This window comes from Octopus sinensis, linkage group LG14 (genome assembly GCF_006345805.1).
Source record: "Octopus sinensis linkage group LG14, ASM634580v1, whole genome shotgun sequence".
Classification (NCBI taxonomy): domain Eukaryota; kingdom Metazoa; phylum Mollusca; class Cephalopoda; order Octopoda; family Octopodidae; genus Octopus; species Octopus sinensis.
The window spans coordinates 8,437,159-8,453,431 of NC_043010.1; the positions used below are offsets into that span (position 1 = coordinate 8,437,159).

At 35.6% G+C, this 16,273-nt stretch overlaps 1 protein-coding gene across 2 annotated transcripts in view; it reads right to left on the reverse strand.

Moving 5' to 3' along the window:
• Positions 1-16,273, reverse strand: part of LOC115218739 (protocadherin beta-15-like) — a 296,321-nt gene that overhangs the window by 4,185 nt on the left and 275,863 nt on the right. Inside the window, exon 3 of one of the 2 annotated variants that reach the window (XM_029788641.2) lies at positions 3,791-3,950. In XM_029788641.2, coding sequence (XP_029644501.1) covers positions 3,791-3,950 — 160 coding nt within the window. Of the gene's footprint in view, positions 1-3,790; positions 3,951-16,273 lie in introns of those variants that run through there. The other variant, XR_005001777.1, reaches the window with a different exon arrangement.

The window sequence follows — 16,273 nt, forward strand, 5'->3', positions numbered from 1 at the left end:
CGATTACATCGACCCCAGTGCGTAACTGGTACTTAATTTATAGACCCCGAAAGGATGAAAGGTAAAGTCAACCTCGGCGGAATTTGAACTCAAAACGTAATGGCAGACGAAATACCGCTAAGCATTTCGCTCGACGTGCTAACGTTTCTGCCAGCTCTCCGCCTTAGTCACCCATGCATACCAGCTTCCTCCTCCCCATGCCACTGATGTTATCCAAGGGAAAGGCAAAGGCTGATACAGCTTGGCACCAGTGCCGTCACCACTAATTTCTACAGCTGAGTGAACTGTTTGACAGTTAACAGATTGTTAAAATGGAAACATTGGTTTCAAATTTTGGCACAAAGCCAGCAATTTCAGGGTAGGGGTTAAGTTTATTACAGTGACCCCAGTGCTCAACTGGTTCTAATTTTATCAATCCCAAAAGGATGAAAGGCAAAATCAGCCTTGATGGAATTTGAACATAGAAAGTAAGGACAGATGAAATGCTGTTAAAATAGGAATAAAAGAATATTTATTTTCTTTCACATTCTGTATTGTTAATTGACCTTCATTACTTCTCTTTTATATTTAAAATAACTTTCTTCAAATAAAAAACAGTATTTTGATAAGTTTGGGCATGGCTGTGCGGTAAGAAGTTTGCTTCCCTAAAACAAGGTTTTAGGTTCAGTCCCACTGCATGGCACCTTGAGCAAGTGTGGTCCACTATAGCCTTGTACCAAACAAGGACTTGTGAGTGGAATGCTTGTTTGTATGTATGTCATTGAGCAATAATTTGTTAGTGTACTGTATGTATGTATGTATGTATGTATGTATTTATGTATGCATGCATGTATGTATGCATGCATGTATGTATGCATGTATGTATGTATGTATGTATGTATGTATGTATGTATGTACGAACGTACGTATGCATGTATGCATACACACATGCATGTATGTATGTATGTCCTTATTCAGTTTTATTTCAAGATTTCTTACCAAAAGAGAAAGAGACAGTTTCTAACGATGATCCAAAGTTCCTTCAATAGAATTTCAACATCAACAACAGGGTATTTTTGTATGTATATATGAATGTATGTATGTATGTATATGTATGTATGTATGTATATGTATGTATGTATGTATGTATGTATGTATGTATGTATGTATGCATGTATGTATATATGTACAGATTTGTATGCTTTATGTATGTATTCTCATGCATATAATTACCTATCTAGACATGCTCCAGTATATTTAAATGGTAAACTTCTGGAAAGTTTTACAGACTTTTCCTGTTCCAGTGATGGATTGGATCTGTAGTTTTCGAATTAGCTTTCTCCTTTCTGGTCTTGAGAAGCCTAATTTCTCAACATTGGTATTTAGGCAGTGTGTTACATATCCAAGGACCCCAATAATTACAGGTATAAACCCAAACTTGCAATCTGGATAGAGTAACTGCAGATTTCTCGATAGTTCAGCATAAGTGCTCCGTTTTTCACTGATCTTCAGCTTTATGTTAACATCTGCTGGGCAGCTAATTTTCAAAACTGCACATTTTCTCTTCTCTATCCCAAATCATTATATCAGGTCTGTTGTGCTTACATGTTACTGAGGTCTTCACTGGCACATTCCACCAGTATTCCTTTTTATTATGAGTGGCTATGGCTTCTACCATATTGTGGGTTCTTATTTCTTTGTCCTTGGGATTATCCTTCTGATGGATTTTATTATAGTGTGTCCTAGCTACAACATCATGTCTCATCAATAGATAATACCGTGATGACATTTTCAGATAACTGCTTATGATGTGGGTGATATCTTCAGTGTAAACTCCACAAAGTCTGCATCGGTTGTCACACTTTATCAGCATCTCTATCCCTTTTGTGCATCAGGTGCTTGGTTGATATTTCCTGTTCCTGGATTGCAAACACATACCCTTCAAAGTGGGAGGTAATACTCCGGCTATTGGTCCATAATAAACTGCTTTGATGATCGATGTTACTATCATCATGAAGCTTTCTAGCAACATATCCATGCATAGTCTTCTGCTCATATAGACTCATCCCTTCATCTGATAAGATGTTGTGGTGGAGTTGTACAACTTCTTTGAGCATGTATTCTAGGTTATCAGACAAAGAGTGTTGATCAAGGAGCTGCCTTCCAAGTCTTACGGTGTTATCATCCTCCTGTATCCAAACTCGGTCAAGGGATGTACTTCGACACTTGGTAGTTAATAGATGTTGCTGAAGGGATAGGATGCGACATTCAAAGGCATTTTGGATAGATGTTAAGCCTTGTCCACCTTGTTTCTGTTTTAGGTGGAAGCAGTCTACATCACTGTTTATGTGGAAATTATGTGGGCCTGTTAGTATTTTTCAGGTTTTCACATCATTAGCTCAGATCTCATTAAGTATATGTATGTATGTATGTATGTATGTATGTATGTATGTATGCATGTATGTATGTATGTATGTATGTATGCATGTATGTATGCATGTATGTATGTATGTATGTATATATGTATGTATATATGTATGTATGTATGTATGTATGCATGTATGTATGCATGTATATATGTATGTATGTATGTATATATGTATGCATGTATGTATCTTTGTATGCATGCATGTATGTGTGTGTGTGTGTGCATGTGTGTGCATGTGTGTGTCTGCGTCCCCCTCCTCGCTGCTTGGCAACTGGTGTTGGTGTGTTTACACCCCTGTAACTTAGGGATTTGGCAAGAGACAGAATAAGTACAGAGCTTTAAAATAATAAGTACTGGGGTTAATACATTTGACTAAAAATTCTTCAAAGTAGTGCACCAGCATGGCCATGGTCTAATGACTGAAATTGGTAAAAAAGATGAAAGAAGAATCAGCAATCATGGACCACCATGCCATAGTCTAAAGATACTTTCTCTTTTAATCTTTTACTTGTTTCAGTCATTTGACTGTGGCCATGCTGGAGCACCGCTTTTAGTCAAACAAATTGACTCCAGGACTTATTCTTTGTAAGCCTAGTACTTATTCTATCGGTCTCTTTTGCTAAATTGCTAAGTTATGGGGATAAAAACACACCAGCATCGGTTGTCAAGCAATGTTAGGGGGAGGGACAAACACAGATACACAAACATATGCACAAACACACAAACATATATATATATATATATATACAATGGACTTCTTTCAGTTTCCGTCTACCAAATCCACTCACAAGGCTTTGGTGGGCCTGAGGCTACAGTAGAAGACACTTACCCAAGGTGCCGCGCAGTGGGACTGAACCTGGAACCATGTGGTTCGTAAGCAAGCTACTTACCACACAGCCACTCCTACATGATTTTTCTCAGGAAAGATGCAGCAGTGATTTCCCATTGCTTTCTACCCGTTTATTTACTGTTTATTCTGCTAGTCTCCAACTCCTAAGCTTGTCCTTGATGCATGGGACTTATTTAACATTAAGCAGAGGGACTGGATCATATGTCATCAGGGCATATCCACACACTGGTGGGCTTATGTGAATCATATCTGAGTCACAGGATCATCTACAATTTCAACTGTAAATGGAGATTTTGACGAGTAATTCCACCTTGGCACAGAGAAGGCCTTGCATTGGAAATGCCTAAGGGGTAACTCTATATTCCTCAAATCTCCTGAACTTCTGAGCTCGAGACTCAGTATGGTTATGGTTTAATGTTTTACCCAGAACAGTTGAACACCATGAATATTATTATATGCTTCTAAGACTATTAGTTTGTTTGTTTCTACAGAAATAGTATGTATATATGATACAATAATGGTATATTTTCTACCTGGCAGCAATTTGCAGTGTCCTTCATCTGCTTTATTCCAACCAGTTCCACTTTCTGTATAAGATATTGAAGTCATCTCACTGTAGCGGTATGGAGGATTTACCGAAGTCTCTTTATCATTTCTTCCAAGAGATTTTCTGGTTGCTTGCTGAGGACTTGTCTGTCAACATTGAAAAATGAAAGAGAAAAGTGGATTTATTCAAAAATATACTGTGTTTCATTGGTTGATCATTAAAAAAATTTTCACAAAGACTTTCGAACTGCTGCCAATATAATATACTGAAAATATCATTTTTGGCAGGAGATTTACAAAAAGAAGAGGGAAAAACAAGAAAGGAAATATCTTTTTCTCTGCCAAATTGTATACAAAACCATCATTTTGTTTATGCCAAAACTGAAAACATTGTAAATTTCTTAAATACTAATATTATGTTGTTACTGTTGGCTTTAGAGATGTCACCACAGTTTACTGGTCAATAAATGAAGTCTGTGAAGGAAGAACAAAGTTCAAATGATAGGTAGTATTTCATTTTGTTTGACAAATTCTATGAAAACAGAAATAGCAATAATTATTAAAACTAATAATAACATAAACAGCGTCATCTCATTTAATGGTATTAAAATGAAGAATTAAATAAATTAAAATTTTCAACAACATAGAAGAAAATTTATTATGCTAATTCTACTGAGATTTTACTGATTTCTCTGTATATTGGAAATAAAATCATACCACAATGAAGAATAGTAAAAACCAACAAAAAACAAAAAAACATATAATATATATGTATAGAACTAATCGAATATTTTATGAAAGAAGAAAATATAAGTATTTCGTTGAAGAAAAAATACATTATATATTTTAACAATGAGTAGAAATAAACAGGATTTGAGAAATAGCATTAGGCAGAGAAGATATTGTATTAAAGGTTCTAGACTATTTAAAGGACAAGCAGAAAATGGAAACTATTGTGAGAACAATGATATCTGAAGTAAGAAAAGAATAATTTCAAGGAGGAGCCAGCCCACTACAATATATTGAAATGAAATGAAACAAATTGCTTATGAAGAACAATAGGTAGTTTTCCATTTTTTTTTTTTTTTTTTTTAGTAACAACAAAGCAGGTAAGCCAGCCATAGAGTTACAACCACCATGCTACTTCCTGCAAGCATCACAACCTTCATTTTTCCTCCTGGCGTTTGTCATGAAATGAAGCATAGTGGCACAGTAAGCAATAGATTCTGTATAATGATACATTATTTTCATTTCAGTTCAGTTTCTCAGTTTATTGTGTGAAAACATGTTTTTTTTTTATTATATTATATTTTACTTTATTTTATTTAAAACCTTGTGTTATGCTTGTGTTATATAGTGTTCAATACAAATGAAGATTTCCTTCATGCAAACAATTGAATTCATACGTTAGTCTTCATGTTGAACATTATTATGATTATAATTGCTAACTTTCGTGCTTTTATCTTCTCTCTTGAATTTTTTAATCATGTTTTCTATTTTTTTAAAAAATATTTATTATTTCTATAAAGGAGGTTGGCTTTGACTTTCATCCATCTGTGGTCAATAAAGTAAGTATGCTACTGACTTACCCAACAACAACAACTAATTCCCTCCCTTCTCTAAATGGTTTTGTGCCAAAACAAAAGAAATCACTATAACTATTAAGTTGCTAATAGGTAACATGACAACCATTGTAACCTTTATATACATTACATGTTCAGAATAAATGGGTGAGCAGAAGAAAAGCTTTTTATAAAATTCTAGAGGTAGTGACAAGGGTATTGTATGTAATCTTTGTAGAGTATTTTAAAGACCATTACACAAATATTAAGATGGGATTGTAGCTAGCATAGATGTTTTCATAATGGCATAAAGAATGCAAGTGAAATCCTGGTGTTCTAAAATGTGAGTAAATTAAATACCTACAAAATAGTCTGCCAACTGTAATGCTATTTCTAAGAACCAGATTAAATTATTTTAACCAGGAAGAGGGAAGATAATTGGTTATGAACACAAAGCCTATAGCTGCATCTCCCTTCTCTTAGTAGGTACAGATCAACCTTAAAAAACATTGATGAGAAGAAACTGTGGTTGTAGGCCATACACAGCTTCGATAAAGAAAAGTTTCTATCAGAGTTAAATAGCAAGTGAGAAAAAATAAATAAGAAAAGCTACGAATTTCACCAAGGGGTGCCGTTTATTTGCCCCAAGTCAGCTTCACAGAATAGACCTATCCATAACACATTCTTTTAGTTTTCCAAGTTAGTGTGTACACAGATACACATGTGCACATGTATTCATGCACACACACCCACACATACACTCACACATGCACATAGATACATTCACACACATGCACACACACACGAACGTACACACAGCCATGCACACACACAGAGGTGTACTACAGAAAGAAAGTAGGACTCATGTTGTGGAAGTTAGAAGTATGTAATTATCTTGTTTGAAGTTTCATTGATGCAAATAACAATACCCAGTTCATTAGTTGTGTGTGTATCCATCCAGGCGCAAGAGTGGCTGTGTGGTAAGTAGCTTGCTAACCAACCACATGGTTCCGGGTTCAGTCCCATTGCGTGGTATCTTGGGCAACTGTCTTCTGCTATAGCCCCGGGTCGACCAATGCCTTGTGAGTAGATTTGGTAGACAGAAACTGAAAGAAGCCTGTCGTATATATGTATATATATATATGTGTGTCTGTTTGTCCCCCTAGCATTGCTTGACAACCGATGCTGGTGTGTTTACGTCCCCGTCACTTAGCGGTTCGGCAAAAGAGACCGATAGAATAAGTACTGGGCTTACAAAGAATAAGTCATGGGGTCGATTTGCTCGACTAAAGGTGGTGCTCCAGCATGGCCGCAGTCAAATGACTGAAACAAGTAAAAGAGTAAAGAGTATCCATCCATCCATCCATCCATAAATACATACATATTTATATACACACACATACACATATACACACACATAAATATGTATGATATTGTCCAAGGTGTCCTTCTTTCAGTCACATGGTATGATGTGACTCAAAAGAGGCTTCTTTGCTATTTCTTAGTAATTGAGTAACCACATAGACGCTCCTTTATCAGCTTGCCTTAACCCTTTCGTTACCGTATTTCTGTTGAGATGCTCTGTGTTTCTTTCAATTACTTTAAATATAACAAAGAATTTAGTAAAATAACTTAGTTACCATTAAGCTAGTGTTAGGAACATAAATTGTGACTAAGGTTTGGTGGAAGATTTTAACTGAAAACTTATGAAAACAAGACATTTGTATTCAGAACCAGAGTCGGTTTCAGCCGGGTTGGTAATGAAAGGATTAAATCTAGGTGTGATTGTCTAATCTCAGGTCAACTTTGTTGAAGCGGATTTTTTGATCAACAAATCTTATATGTGACCATCACATTTTTGCTAGAAATATGTAAAATGATCAGATATAGGCGCAGGAGTGGCTGTGTGGTAAGTAGCTTGCTAACCAACCACATGGTTCCGGGTTCAGTCCCACTGCATGGCATCTTGGGCAAGTGTTTTCTGCTATAGCTCCAGGCCGACCAATGCCTTGTGAGTGAATTTGGTAGATGGAAACTGAAAGAAGCCTGTCGTATATATGTATATATATATATGTGTGTGTGTGTGTGTGTGTTTGTATGTCTGTGTTTGTCCCCCTAGCATTGCTTGACAACCGATGGTGGTGTGTTTACGTCCCTGTCACTTAGCGGTTCGGCAAAAGAGACCGATAGAATAAGTACTGGGCTTACAAAGAATAAGTCCCGGGGTCGATTTGCTCGACTAAAGGCGGTGCTCCAGCATGGCTGCAGTCAAATGACTGAAACAAGTAAAGAGAGTATCTATTTTTTTAAAAAAACAGTAGAAAGAGATTTGAAGCAGATTTGGTGCTACATCTAGCAGGCCATGTAACTGTACAGTGGGATTTTCATTGGTTCATAATGTATCTAGTATATAGGACAGGTATTGAAGAAAAAAAAAATCTTATTTTAGCTTCTAACAATGTCTGATAATGGAGCCAGTAGGAGTCTGGATAATCAACAGGCAACTCAATACTGAAGAATGGTGGAATAGATAAAAAAAATATTAAAAATCAATGACAGATCTGGAAGGAAAACAAAAAAAGAATCCAAGAAAAATCATAGCAAAAGCTCCACATCAAATCTTCCTATTAATAGACACACTGAGAAGCACATTGACAAGGGAGTCTCTATGCAGTTGCTTAAGAAATAGCAGCTAAAGTTTCCTCAAATACACTAAACCATATATTTTTTGAAAAATCACTGAGCAATATAGTTTCTGATATGCAAAATGATAGGATGGTAATGTTGGAGAGACTTTGATTATAACTTAGCTTGGTCAGTGTTGAATGGGGCTGAACTATGGTGACAACATAGAAATAGCAACCAAATCTCCCTCAAATACATGCTACCATCTTAAAAAGTAAACTATATTGTAGGATTCTATGTGATATTCGTACTTATAGGGTTTGTCACATCTCCTTATATAGTTGTAGAAAGGAAAAATAGCAGGAACATGAATCTCTGAACAAATAACAACAATAATTTATTTTCGCCAAAATAAGCATTTCATCTCTGGACATTGGTAGTGTGGATGCCTGGGGTTGAAAGCAGCAGAATCGGTTTAAATCACAACTGTTGAAAGCATTCTTCACAGCTCGCCAAATCTGGTTCGCCTTCACTCGGAGCTTTGTCTGGTCGCGCCTGAATCCGTCGACAGCAGGAAGCAAAGAGACAGAATAGCGGTAAAAGCTAGCTGCTGCTGATAACTGCACATGCGCATAAGGGACTTCCAGGAGGCCTACCAGAAGACACTAATCCTTGCACATGCACAGATGAACATCCCAAAATGGTGACTGAACCTGGCGTCACTACAATATTTAGCAATATGGTTTCTGATGTACAAAAAGTTGGGATTGCTTGCAGTACCATAGAATACTGTTGCCAAACAGGTTGAATGTCCAGTCAGCTGTGTTGAATCATCAGCATCTGAATTTCTACACCCATTCAACTCATTCTCCTCTGTTCCTTACAGATGGTTGATCTCCTATCCCTTCTGCTCAGGTACCCTCAACCTACTTCTCTTCTCTTATTTCCTATATTGTGTTGATCCTGTTTCCACAGTATCCATTACATCATCATTGTCATCATCATCATCATCATCATCGTCGTCGTCATCACCACCACCATCATCACCACCACCACCACCACCACCACCACCACCATCATCATCATCATCATTTAACGTCCACTCTCCATGCTGGCATGATGGCTTAGACAGTTTGACTGGAGCTGATGAGCCGGAGAGTTGCACTAGGTTCCAGTCTGATTTGGCAAAGTTTCGACAGCCAGCTGGATGCCCTTCCTAATGCCAATCATTCCAAGAGTGTAATGGGTGCTTCTAAATGCCCTGGCATTTATATGACACCAGCAATGACCACAGCTATGATTCACGGGTGTGATTGACACGGCACCTGCAATGACCATGACCATGATGCATGGGTGTCATTTACAGGGCACTGGCTGTGACCACAACTATAATTCAATGGTGTGACTTACATGAATAAGAAAATATCTGTGAAAGTAATGTGTACAGTCTCTTTCACTGGACCAAACCAAATTACCTCCTGACACCTGACAAAGCAGATTTGTGAGTGAAGATATTCTATGAAAATCCTATCTTATTTTTTCTTGGGACAGTATTTCTGGGACTATCTTATCCAATTTGTTCTTCCTTTGTGTCAAGATTTAAAATATGTTGTGAGAGAAATTAATCTACTATAGCTAACAGGTTATTTTCTAAGTTGGTATGTGTTTGATATGTCAATGGTAAATCATCATTCATCTTAATCAGAATGTTTTTGAAGAGAAATCTTTCCCATAGGTGCAGGAGTGACTGTGTGGCAAGTAGCTTACTTACCAACCACACGGTTCCGGGTTCAGTCCCACTGCGTGGCACCTTGGGAAAGGGTCTTGTACCACGGCCTCGGGCCGACCAAAGCCTTGTGAGTGGATTTGGTAGATGGAAACTGAAAGAAGCCTGTTGTATATATATATGTGTGTTTGTGTGTTTGTGTGTCTGTGTTTGTCCCCCCAACATCGCTTGACAACCGATGCTGGTTTGTTTACATCCCCATTACTTAACAGTTCAGCAAAAGAGACTGATAGAATAAGTACTGGGCTTACAAAGAATAAGTCCTGGGGTCGATTTGCTCGACTAAAAGGCAGTGCTCCAGCATGGCAACAGTCAAATGACTGAAACAAGTAAAAGAGAGTAAAAGAGTAAATGGTATGAGATCATTTGGTCTAAGTAACACTGAAAAAGGCATTAATGTATTATAACTACATCTTGCCAAACATGGGAAATATATATGTGTGTGTGTGTGTGTGTGTGTGTATACATAGGTGCAGGGGTGGCTGTGTGGTAAGTAGCTTGCTTACCAACCACATGGTTCTGGGTTCAGTTCCACTGTGTGGCACCTTCGGCAAGTGTCTTCTACTATAGCCTTGGGCCAACCAAAGCCTTGTGAGTGGATTTAGTAGACAGAAACTGAAAGAAGCCCATGTTTATGTTTGTATGTCTGTGTTTGTCCCCCTAACATCGCTTGACAACCAATGCTGGTGTGTCTATGTCCCCATAACTTAGCGGTTCAGCAAGAGAGACTGATAGAATTAGTACTAGGCTTATATAAAAAATAAGTCCTGGGCTCAATTTGTTCAACTAAAGGTGGTGTGCCAGCATGGCCACAGTCAAATGACTGAAACAAATAAAAGAAAAAAAGAATAAATATATGTATGTATATGTATGTGTATATATATATGTATGTATATATATATATACACACACACATATACATATATGTAGACATAGAGAAAGAGAATGAGGGAGAGAGAGGGATACATTGAGTAAGTCCACTGAAAGGGATTAGCTATAAGCATCTGTAAAATGGACAGTTTTGAAGAAACTGGAAATTAATAAGTTGAATATATCCCATATATCATATATCATTAGCTATATACCTCACGTTATTCAAAAGCCTTATGCCTATTTAGGAAAAAAGGCAACGTCATCACTGTTATTAGTAATTTCAAACTCTCTTGTGATAAGGGACAGTTTAATAAAAGAACCGTAAAATGGTTAAATTCTAAGGAAAGGAAAATTTGATGAAGAAGAAGTTGGAAATGAAATCTATTTGTAGCAAAAAAGAAATGGATATTTAATATCGATGAATGATGTATACTGGGGTCAAGAGAAGGTCCCATGAGCTTGTAGTATAAAGTAGATTTTGGACTAAGTAGTTTCATCAAATTTGGGAACAACACAAGCTTATGAAAGGAGATGACAGAGTATCATGATGCATGGACAATGGAAATCCACGCAACCTATGGCAGAATGGAAAAATTGATTTTAAATTTATTGTCAAGGTCGTCATCATCGTCATCACTGTCATTGTCCCTACTGCTTCTGTCATCATCACTGTCATCCTCATTATCATCATCATAGTCATCGTTGTCACTCTTATCACCTTCCCTCTTGGCATTATTATCATTAGCTATATACCTCCCGTTAATCAAAAACCTTATGCCTATTTAGGAAAAAAAGGCAACCTCATCGCCGTTATTAGTAATTTCAAACTCTCCTGTGATAAGGGACAGTTTAATAAAAGAACCATAAAATGGTAGAATTTTAAAAATTTCCTTATCCTTTTATGTCATAATGAACCAGTTAAAATATTCTATAGGAAAACATTACAATTTATGAAAGTCATAACCTGAAGCCAAAATAATTAAATACCGGAAGAAGATAAAAAAAAAAAGAAAGCAATAAGAGCAGCCATTTAGTTAATCTTCTGGAAGGAGGTTAATTATGTTCTATCTGTCTAAAAACTACTAGCTTGTAAATTTAACTGACTTAAATTCAATAAGATTTGACAATGAACTGAGGTTTACTTCTTTTGAATTGTTTAAATATTTTCTGTGATTAGTATTAAATACAAAGAAAACTAAGTTTATTATTTTGGGAGTTGTTCTTTAAAGAGGTATGCATTTTCATTATCATCATCATCATCATCATCATCATCGTTTAACGTCCGTTCTACATGCTAGCATGGGTTGGACGGTTCGACCAGGGATCTGGGTAGCCAGAAGGCTGCACCAGGCTCCAGTCTTATCTGGCAATGTTTCTACAGCTGGATGCCCTTCCTAACGCCAACCACTCCGTGAGTGTAGTGGGTGCTTTTTACGTGTCACGTATATCATTATATATTAGTATATATTGTTAAATATCAGTTTTAATTGAATCGTTTTCTGCTATTCTTTTACATATCAATTCTAGCATTATCTAATTTATATTCTTATAGGTTAACCTTAGATTTTTGTAATTATATTTTGGTCAGAATGGAAAGTATTGTCCATGAAACATTGGAGAGTCTCTGAGATGGGTAAGAGGGAGAGCAAAACTTATTCTTTAACCAAAGACCTGGCTAGAATAATTGCGAAGAACTGGACTTGGCTAAAGAGATCCAGAGTTCTAGGTGGTGGTGTTAAACTGGGTATGAAGTAAGTCTACCACTGGAGGAGGCCATGGTAGGATTTGAATGCAGAACACAAAGACCTGAGAGGTAACCAGTCTGACATTCATACTGCATTACCAACCCAACCCAACCCAACACTCTGGATTGATACTTTTTTTAATCAACCTAGAAATGAATTAAAACAGTTGACTTAGTGGGATTTGAACTCAGAGCATCAAGAATCGTAAGAGATACTGTAATGCGTTCAATCCAATACCCTAATGACTCAGCTAATTCATAGACTGAACAGCGAGTATTCAGTTTGTTCATTTAGCGTCCATTTTTCCATGCTAGTGTGTTCATATTTTTAGATAAAATGAAATATGTTAATATGAAGCAGAATGGATAAAAAGAGAGGTGGGTATAGAGAGAAAAAGATAGAGAGGAGGAGTAAGAGAGAGAGAGTGAGGAAATGAGGATGAGGGAAAGACATAACAAAAGTATGAAAATTCAATGATGTGTAGTATTATTTTCCTACATCAATTTTCCTTGTTATCACATTCTACATTGAGAAATCATTGGCTGTAAAGATGCCTCCTCGGTATATCGGCTATTGTGACCTTAGGCCAGTAAAACTAAGAGTGGTTAAAATTTTTAAAAGCTTGCTGACAATTAGGAAGAACATTAAACACTTTTAGTAGTTTTCTGAGCAACAAGAAATATTTATGGCCCATTACTGAAATTCTAATGGCTACAACCAGGAAATATTTCTAAAAGAGGGTTAATGGCACTAGAGAAAATGGGTTTGTTACAATTATTTTTTTTTTTTTTTTTTTTTTTTTTTTACCTGTGTGTGAACTTTATTATCTCTATTTTTCAAATGCAGCTTGAAATAATATTTTTTTCTAATGTTTCCCTAAATAAAAGAATATTATTTTATTTCTGTTGCAAAATAATTTTCTTAAGGATTATATTTTAGCCTTAAATGAAAAAAAAAAAAAAAAAAAAAAAAAAATTCAAGACAAGAGAACGATATTCTACAGAATAAGTATTGCCCTTCAGAATCTTTTAAAATCAAGATTATTATTTTTTTAATATTTGCAACAAACTCCAAAATAAGATCAAATTTTTTTTTCTGTTCTTTCTTTTATTTCTAACAGATAAACTTAAGATATTTCTCTGATATCAATATTTACTGTAATATTTAATAACCTCCAATTCTGCACGGCTGCAAACCAACTGTTTACTACACTGATGTACCATATTAAACCTTGCCATTATTAACTCTACTCTTCCTGTGATGTTGTTTTTCTCCCTGTATCACACAGCACTCATTTTCTGTAGCACTAGCGACACTTCTGTTTATTCAGTTAGCGTGACAATATTTAGTGAATGGATACCTTCTAAGGTATACCATGCTAATATTAGATATATCTCATGTTAAATATATTACACAGCCAGCACTAGATGCAAACATATATACATACATGCTCACATATATAGACACAGACACAGACAAACATGCATGCATGCACATGTACACACACACATATACATACGCATATATAAATATATATATATATATATGGAGATATATATATATATATATACACACATATACATACACACACATATATATAAAATATGTATATATAATATTTATATGTATATATATAATATTATAAATATATATGTATATAAATGTATGTATATATATATAAGAATATTTATGTGTGTATATATAAATATATATATATATATATGTACGTATGTATATGTATATAATATATATATATATATATATATATATATATATATATATATATCTTTAACACTTGCAAACACGCGTACACAAACAGGTAAAAATCTTCCAATTTTAGTATCAAAACTAGATTTGAACTTATTTTATTGATTCCTGACAAGAAACCTGTCTTTATTGCATATAGCTATTGCCCTGAAGGTCCAGAGATCTCACAAATCACTAAAAGTTAGGAATATTAAATCTAATTGTAACACATACAAATATAGCTTGGTATGAGAAAATTTATCTCTGCTCTGTTCAAGCTTCTTGAGTAATTTACAGTCTCTATGGGGATAAAATGTAATGTGTTGACTCCTGAACTGAGACTGCTTACAAGTGGTAACATAAAATAAAATTTCATTCTCTCTGGTGAAGCTGCATATAGAATATAATCAAAAATATTTGGCCCAATACATGGTGTTAATGAGAAAGACTTAGAAGAAATTCAAATTAGTGTGATACAAGGAAAGGTTCTAATATATTTACTGATGAAAGAACAAGAAGAATAAATGAATTTCTGTATTTCTGATCCTGTGTTTTGGATTCACGCCGGGCGAAATGCTTAGCGGTATTTCGTCTGCCGCTACGTTCTGAGTTCAAATTCTGCCGAGGTCGATTTTGCCTTTCATCCTTTTGGGGTCGATTAAATAAGTACCAGTTACACACTGGGGTCGATATAATCAACTTAATCTGTTTGTCTGTCCTTGTATGTCCTCTCTGTGTTTAGTACCTTGTGGGTAGTAAAGAAATAGGATTGTTTAGTCATCTGAATTGACTGACTATAGTCACGTTGCAGTTGTATGTAACTAGCTGAGTATTCCACGGATATATCTACACAATGTAACTTTCTGGTAGTATCAGCATGACACATTATGACAAGGCTGTACCTTATACATTCAAAAGAGCTTTAACCTTATAGCATTCAGATTATTCTGTCTAATGTAAATACTTGCGTATTCACATTGTTTTGAGTTTATCATGAACTATCTTATAGTTTCAATATTTTGATAATATCGTTGTTTATCTTTAGCAGGACATTGTAGGGTATGTGTGAAAGGCCATCATCATCATTTTTCGACCGTGGTCGAGACAATGGAATTTACCATGCTATGTCAGACTTCACGGTCCATCATAGCATTACAGAGGTCCTGTTGCTGGATACCTGTATCCCTGGAGATTACATCAGGGTAGGAGAGTGTGCGCCCTCTGGCATTGCGAGTAGATGGCTTCCAGAGGAGAAGAGTAGAAATTGCCTCGTTCTCAGCTCTACAACAATGTCCAGCAAACTGGACTCTTCTACCTTTCACAAGAGATGACACAGGTGGTAGTTTCCCATATATTTGCATTTTGGTTGGATGACGCTTCCATGAGAGATTTTGAGCTATCATAAGGAGGCGAGTGTAGGTTCCATCCAACCGCCTCTCAAGCTTCTTTGATAATGTCCAGGTTTCTGAGCCATATAGTAGAATTGGTTCGAAAGGCCAGATCTAGATATTTTTAGAGTAAAGCAGTTAGAATATTTTGGCTGGATATGGCCAGTCTAAATGCTAAATGGTTAAGATACCCCTAAGGCTTCCTTTGTATCTGTAAACTTGCTGCATTTGCTAGCCTTGTGCCAAAATTTGAGAAGCACTTTTGTCAAAATCCTAACTACACCCATGTTATATTTCCTTTGAAACATACAACCGATCATTAGAGTTGTATATTATTATGAGATGTATTAGCCATTAATTATTTGATTTGTAATATAGTTAATGAAGTTGTTTTAATAGAAATATTTGAGAGACACAAAGTTTAAGTTTGATTCTCATAAATCAGCATTTTTTAAATTTACTTTTCAAAATTCTTCCAAAATATTTCTTTCACCTTACAGAAAAAAAAAAAGATAAACTTCTGCACAAAAGATAGAAAAAGGACAGACTGACATCTTGGAGTACTTCACATCAGAAAAGATAAAGAAAAAATATTCAGGTATTACAAAAAAAATTGAGTTAAACTTTACACACAGTATATGTAACATTCATAGGAACATAAAAAAAACGTAAGAATTCCAAGTTGAAATAAAAACAATATGCAGAATATGGGGATATAGCTTGAAGTACAAAAAGTTTTTCATTA